The sequence below is a fragment of the Monopterus albus genome, unplaced genomic scaffold (assembly GCF_001952655.1).
Source record: "Monopterus albus unplaced genomic scaffold, M_albus_1.0 scaffold68.1, whole genome shotgun sequence".
Lineage (NCBI taxonomy): Eukaryota > Metazoa > Chordata > Actinopteri > Synbranchiformes > Synbranchidae > Monopterus > Monopterus albus.
In genome coordinates, this window is record NW_018127948.1 from 26357 (window position 1) to 33589 (window position 7233).

The 7233-nt window shown below is 39.4% G+C and overlaps 1 protein-coding gene and 1 pseudogene across 2 annotated transcripts in view; one reads left to right on the forward strand and one right to left on the reverse strand.

Annotated features, from left to right (window-relative positions):
* The first annotated feature begins 1518 nt into the window (after positions 1-1518).
* LOC109962845 (amine sulfotransferase-like) lies at positions 1519-2920 on the forward strand (annotated as a pseudogene).
* A 3396-nt stretch (positions 2921-6316) lies between these two features.
* Positions 6317-7233, reverse strand: part of eif3d (eukaryotic translation initiation factor 3, subunit D) — an 8197-nt gene continuing 7280 nt past the window's right edge. For both annotated transcript variants that reach the window (XM_020604837.1, XM_020604836.1), the window contains 3 exons: positions 6967-7159; positions 6775-6868; positions 6317-6439 (listed from right to left, as the gene is read on the reverse strand). In XM_020604837.1, coding sequence (XP_020460493.1) covers positions 6426-6439; positions 6775-6868; positions 6967-7159 — 301 coding nt within the window. In that variant the 3' untranslated portion in view covers positions 6317-6425. The remainder of the gene's footprint in view (positions 6440-6774; positions 6869-6966; positions 7160-7233) is intronic.

The following is a 7233-nucleotide window of genomic DNA, read 5'->3' on the forward strand; positions in this document are numbered from 1 at the left end:
GCGTGGGGCATAGGCGAGTATAAAAGCGTTGGGTCTGACGAAACTCACTGCGACGTCAGGGAGGTGAGCACAGCAAGAGCCTGGAAGCAATGAGGAAATCCACTGGGAAAGCAGTATTGCTGGGCACCTCTTACTGGAACAAGTAAACACAGAGATTAGTTAGAAGAAAAAAAAATGCCACAACGTTCAGAAGGTACAGAACAGATTGGCAATGGGGAGACGCCAGCACCCAGGTTAAGTAGCATTCGGCTGATGAACTGATTGAGAGCAGCTGTGCACGCTGCACCTGGCACCCTCTGCTGCTCACCCTCTCTGCCTGTGTGAGGGAGTGAGGGAGCGTTGGCACAGGACCTAACAGAAAGTAGCAGCATGTCTTATGTGTCTAGCTGAAGTTTACATATCAAAGGTGTTATGATTATGAGTAATTTAATTGAAAATCGCCATTTGTTAGCCTTAGATTTGCACAGTAGTTAGATTAGACTGTTGCATTGCTTCAATTATAAAATGTGATATTGTTTTATTATTTATAACAACTATGTTGCAAGTACTTAACTTTCTTTTGTATTCCTAAATAAATGAGAGAGCTCCATTATAGTGAATATACCCAAACAAGTGTAGACTCCGTAAACAAACATAGTTAATGCAGTAATAAACACATTTCATCAAGTACCTGCTCATGCAGTATGTGCTGTGTTCATGATTCCAAGGTCAACCACAACCAACAACATTCAAGGTTCAGCTTTGGCATTACACATTACATTGACGTTGTGCTCCACCATGCTGCAAAAACACACATTTGTCAATTACACTAAATATTTGTCATTGTAGAGGACTGTTTAAAAATGTGTGTGTGTAGCTCCTTGTAAAATGTTGTGGGAGAACATTTCCCAGGGGCCAGTGCAGGTCCAGTTCTCACCCACACACTTCTCTATCTTCTGTCAAAAATTATTCAAAGTCTAAACAGTCTGTGGCAAAGTATAAGATTTACTAAGGAAAAAATTAAAAACACCCCAGTAGCATTGGTTTCCAGTCCATGGAGTGGAACAACATCAGAGCTTGAGACATCTTTTTTACACTCTTTTAAGCTCCTCCTTGCATTGTGGCTTGTTTCATCCCACCTTTCTCTCTGACCTACCTAGGGATAGACTATTTCATTGGTCAAAGTGACCTCACATAGCAAATGCAAGTCATGTTGAGTCCTTCAGGTTCAATGCAAGGTTAAATGATTGCCATCCCTTGTTTCATAACACTTAAAAAAAAAAGAAAAATCCCCCTTTATATAACTTCACAACTATGGGCTGTGCCAGTGAACCCTCTCACCTTTCCTGTTGTCAAGGCCATCACCCTTGCTCAGGCTGGGCAGCCATCCAAACAACACACTGATAAGCCTTTTTCTCTCTCTTGCCTGCTTTAAGGCTGTCTATTGATAATAATGTCAATGATTTACATCAATGATCACGTTATACTTTACCCTGAGATTATGAAAAATAGTTGAGTTTGAACAGAAGAATGGATAGCATGAGAGAGATGTAAAGTACTGCTCCTGTCACTCAAGGTGTGAAGTCATGATTAATGGGGGGGTGGGTGCTGGGTAGACTGCAGGAGTTATTACATCAAAGAGTTTTTTTATATTACTATAAAAATTGTGACTTTAGTATACGTCCAGGGTTGTGCTGTGTTCAAACTGGCCTGCCTCGTAGGTGCGTTCTCATACAGTTTTCCAGTGGTTGGCTGAGAAGTGCTGAGTCAGCTCTAGTGACCAAACCATCCTTCACCATATGTATAGAAAGACAATTTATTTCCCTCTGACTTTCAGCAAAGTCAGCAAATTGGCCAACTGCTTTTATTTATTTATTGTCTTCTGCTCATGTGTGCGCTCGTTTCTCCCTACTACCAAAGTCTCAGACTGACAGAGTCCAGCTGCTGAAGCCAAGAGCTGCGACAACCTTATAAGTAACATTTCTCTTGTTTTTCTGTGTGATTCATAACTAACAAGGAGCAGATCAGTGACTACCTCTGCAGGTATAAGAACTACAATTTTATCAGCTTTATGACAACTGCTGAGCACATTGATTCACTGCAGAGCTTTGAAATACGAGACAGTGACATATTCCTTGTCACTTCTTCAAACTCAGGTCAGTAAAACAGCTATTTACAGAACTAGTTCACATTATTTGTGTTCATGGTGATCTGTCCTGCTGGGAACAGATTCACTGATGATGTGTGATTTCTCCAAACTGCTCCCCCTCACAGGAACTATATGGGCTATATGGGAAGGATTAATCTTCTACTCAGCATGGATTTCATTTCCATACAGAATTTCATGGCTGATTGTAAAGTTTTATTAGTACAGACTGAAGTGGTCTTCGTTTGAAAGTCTTCTTGAACTATGTTGGATGGTTTTGCAGAATGTTGAAATAAATACAGTATATTGAAAAAACACATTTATGGAAATCTTACGTTAAGTGATACATTATACAATTATACAGTTGCAGGGTCGTCCTGGTTTGACCACATCAGAGAGTGGCATTCAAAGAAAGACCAGTACAACATCCTCTTCCTGACCTATGAGGACATGATCTTGGTAAGATGTGCTTTTCTCCTCAGGTTGTTCATGTGAAAACACTCAGATAAATTCTTTGTCAGAACTGAAGTTTTCCTCTGTTGGTCTCCTGTTTCTTTGTTTCAGGACCTGAAGGCAGCAGTAACTAAGATCTGCAGTTTCTTAGGAAAAAAACCTCAGTGAAGCAGCCGTTGAGCAAGTTGTAGCAAAAGCCACATTTAAAACCATGAAGAAAGACCAAAAAGCCAACTATGAATTTTTACCAAAAGATATGATCAGTGGAAACTTCATGCGCAAAGGTAACACAACATAACTGCAGCTCCTATAGAGAAACATCTGAACACATCCATATCAGGTGCAGCTTTAGCTTTTCATTGCAGGTTTCTATACATATGGTGAAGGTCGGCTTGGTCACTAGAGCCAACTCAGCACTTCAGTTCTCTTCATCTAGAAAGAAAAGGAGAACAGAAGATAAAGAACATGTGCAAGGCTGCTTATAATGGGGTGAAAACAGGTGTAATCAATGAGGAGCAGGTGAAACTAATTTGGATAATGAACTGAAGTTCCCGGGATTCAGGGTGAGCTGGGGACAGGAAGTAGTAACAAAATAAAAGCATGACAGGAAGCAAACGGGACAGAATCATGACAGCCGACTGTATGCTGGAGGCATTATTTGTAATTTTAAAATTTGATGGGGTATTATTTGATTTTTACCCTTTGTTTATCAAACTTTATTTTCACTTGTCTTATTAGCTACAAATAATCTAACAGTCAGCAGGTAAAATGAAGTATAGATATTCTGTGAATGACTGTGAATAGAAATAAACAGTGACTGCCTTCCTCTTTGACTGGAATGCCAGTGAAGAGGCTCATGCACTGAAATCAGCATCCTGAAAGTGCTTTTACTTCAGTTGTAGAGCATCTCTCAGTTGAACAGAAAACGGGGTGTATGTGTTTGATGGTACTGAAAATAATAGTAACATGAAACACATGTGTGAAAAAAATACTTTCTAAGTAAAAACCTTTCTGACAGAAGTGGACATAAGAAACCTCTGACAGACTCAGGCTCTTGGTGGGCTGCCGAAGTGCCTCGAGTGGTTGGAGTCAGTGAATACTGTAAGATAAATAAGGAAGTTAACAAGTGAACAAAAAATTACTTACAAGACCTTGCAATTTATTATATCCCTACATTTAGAATTGCTATTCACTCTGAAAACTTTCCTTTACAGTAATATAGTCTATTGTATCAAAAGCCAAGTCAATATATATATATATACCAAACGAACACATCATTTTCAGCTGCCTTAGTTATTTTTTCTACCATCCTCATTACTGCATTGGCAGTCATTCTGTTTTCCATAAACCCATGCTGGTGTTCACTCCATAGTTTGTGTTTGCCAATGAAGAGATCCAATTGTTGCACACAGTTTTTCTAATATGTTAGAAAATTGTGGAAGAAGGGATACCACATTATTCTTGTTCATGCAATGCTTATCTTGGAATTACCTTAGCTAATTTCATATTATTTGGAAAAGTACCTCTTTGAAAAGACTTATAGAGTATAAGAATCTTGTTTGTGACATCCTAAGTGTAAATGGATAATTTATGATGGGTGGCGTCACAGGCTTCACACCTCGGTTTTGGGTTTTTACGGCCTGCAGCTTTTTACACCAACACTGTTTTCTGGATTTTATGAATATTTTAATACATAGCTGCACACCCCTGGAAGCCATAAAGCTAGGATTTCTTATGGGAACAATGGGACGACTAGAGGGTTTCATACATCAGAGTTTTTTATATTACTATAAACATCATGTGATTTTACTGTTTAATCTGAACTGGTGACCTGCTGTATTTATTAAAGAGATTGTGCTACAGTCAACATGTACAGGAGCGGGCATGGTTGGAGCACTGCAACATTATTTAGGGCACTGCTACCACCACCTGAAGCCTGTCGGGTCTTTTTATCCTGACAGAGAGCCCAAAGTTGGCTACTGGGACCTGCCGTGGTCTGTGGATCCTGACAGAGTACTCCTGTTAACGGACACCAAAGAAGACTCGCGAACATATGGTCTGCAGGCCAATGACTGGCTACGTGTGTAACCCAATCAGGTCTAGTTCTAGAGCTGCTGTCACTGTGATTTTCCTGTCACACTTCTGAAGTGTATTATGATAACACCATCTGTTGGTGTTGCTTTGACATTGCATGCTTGATTCTGTGTTTTTTGAACCATGATATGATTGTGGTGTGAAATAAAAATCTGCATGAATGAAGAGGTGAGTGTCTGTCATTTCTGAAAATAAAATGAGATGTCTAGGGAAAAATGACTTAGTCTTTTTCACCATGGCAGAGGTTAAACAAGTGCTTTGTAACATTTATTATAAACCACAACATCCTGGTTCACTAGGCGGTACTGAATGATTAATGGGTACTTTTTGTGATGTGCATCCACAGCATACACATTAGCATCTGCTGTACATGTTAGTACAAGAGACATTGAATTTTGGAGTTTTAGACTTGTAGGATTAAGAAGACACACCTTAAGGTTGATGCTGCTACTTTGATTATTCCCAGATGAACATCAGAGACAGATGAGTTTCTCCTGGGCAACAATAAAGATGTTCTTCCAGTCACCGATCTGACCTGCAATGAAAAAATTAAAGCTGCACCTGACACTGTATGTGTTCAGATGTTTGTCTATAGGAGCTGCAGTTATGTTGTGTTACCTTTGCGCATGAAGTTTCCACTGATCATATCTTTTGGTACAAACTCATAGTTGGCTTTTTGGTCTTTCTTCATGGTTTTAAATGTGGCTTTTTCTACAACTTGCTCAATGTCCGGGGTTATTTTAACTTTTTGAAGCTCTGGTTCATAAAATTTTTCTTATGATTCTTTACCGTCATAATCTTCTAATTTATACACTGGTGGGTCTCTGGGGACGCATTCTGAAACACTTCTTCGCTGGAATTATGTTCATATCCCTTTTCAAATGCAGTTTTAATGTGAGATATGTGCACGGTGTTACCTATTTTGAAACAAAAGTTTTTTCCAGTGGGCAGAAAATGTACCATACAGATTCCGAAACACTACTTCCATGTTGTCCCTGTTAACATCCACAGGTCTCATTTTAATACTTTTGTGGAAACTGTGATTATAACTACGTATTAAATCTTGAAGCACATCAATGTTTTGAAATGTGTTTTCAGATGTAAAATATCTATACATCTGGGTTTTCAGCATCCTGTTAAACCTCTCCACAACAGATGCTTTCAAATCAGACCCTGTGGTGAAATGAAGGAATCTGTGTTCATAAGTTTTGAAAATGATGGGTTCAGAAACTCCTTGCCATGGTTGATCTGCACCTTCCTTGGAACTCCGCTTTCTTTTAAAACAGATGAAAAAGCTTTAGCAACCTCTTTTCCCTTTTTAGTTTTAAGCATTCTGACATATCTTTGAAACAACATCTATAAAAGTCAACATCTATTTGATCCCATCATTATGTGTGGCTAAATGCTGTATAATCACATAAATCAATTAGGAATTGAAACACAGGCCCTATGACAACAACTCTGTTCCTCACAAAATGATACCATGCTGGTTTGTGTAATGTGTATGCATCTTGTTCAGATAACCAAACTTTTACATATTCTGACTTTAATTTAGTACCCATCTGATCTTCAGCAGCATGCTTTAAAAATGTCTGACCCAGTTTGAGACTTTTGTACTAGGAAAAGAGTAACATACGAGCACAAGACATAATAAAGGCAGTTGGCCAATCTTTATTGGAAGTTAAAAGGAACTAAATTTTTCTTCTGTACGTATATTGAAGGCTGGTTTGGTCACTGGAACTCAGGCCACACTTCAGTTCTCTTCATCTAGAAGGAGAAGAGAGATTACAAACTGTTTTACAGTAGCAAAAATAGGATTAATTAGGAAATAGTTCTGTTATGATTATAACTGAGTAAACCTGCTTTACTGAACAGACTAATGGATTTGGAGCTGTAGTAATCATTTGAAAGTAACTAAAAAGTTACTTGTCAGTGATAAAAACTAAATGAGAGTTCATAGATTCACAATGATGAATTCACATATTTTCCATTTAACTCTACAGAAAAACAAACCAGGCTGCTGCCAAAGCTCAAACTGTGAATGAAGGCTACAGTAAATTAAAGTGCCTAATATGTAGAACTTAGCATCTACCGGATCTCACCTTCTTCTTCCTCATCTTCTTCGTCTTCCTCTTCCTCCTCCTCTTCATCAGAGCTGAAGGTCCCATCAGGCAGGCTGTACACCCGAATCACTTGCTGTTGGCAAAAAACAGAATTTCAACACATGAGCTCCAACAACTGCCTCCAGTTCTTCTGTAGTCCTGAAGCATGAATGAGAAGCTGTGGTGGCTAACCTTGTTGGGGTCCTTGAGGATGAGGTACTTGCCCTCGTCAAGCTTGCGGCAGATATCGATGACACAGCGGAGGATTCCCCAGGCGTTCTCCATGCTCAGGTTGATCTGGCTGGCGAACTCGTTGGGTTTGAACTGCTGGGTTCCTAGGATGACGTGGCGAGCAGAGTCCTTTACGTGGTACCGAGACACATACCTAAAGAACATACAGGGAGGCAATGAGTCAGTCCAGGCTTTCTCCATGCTATAAACTACTGCTCTGTTAGAACT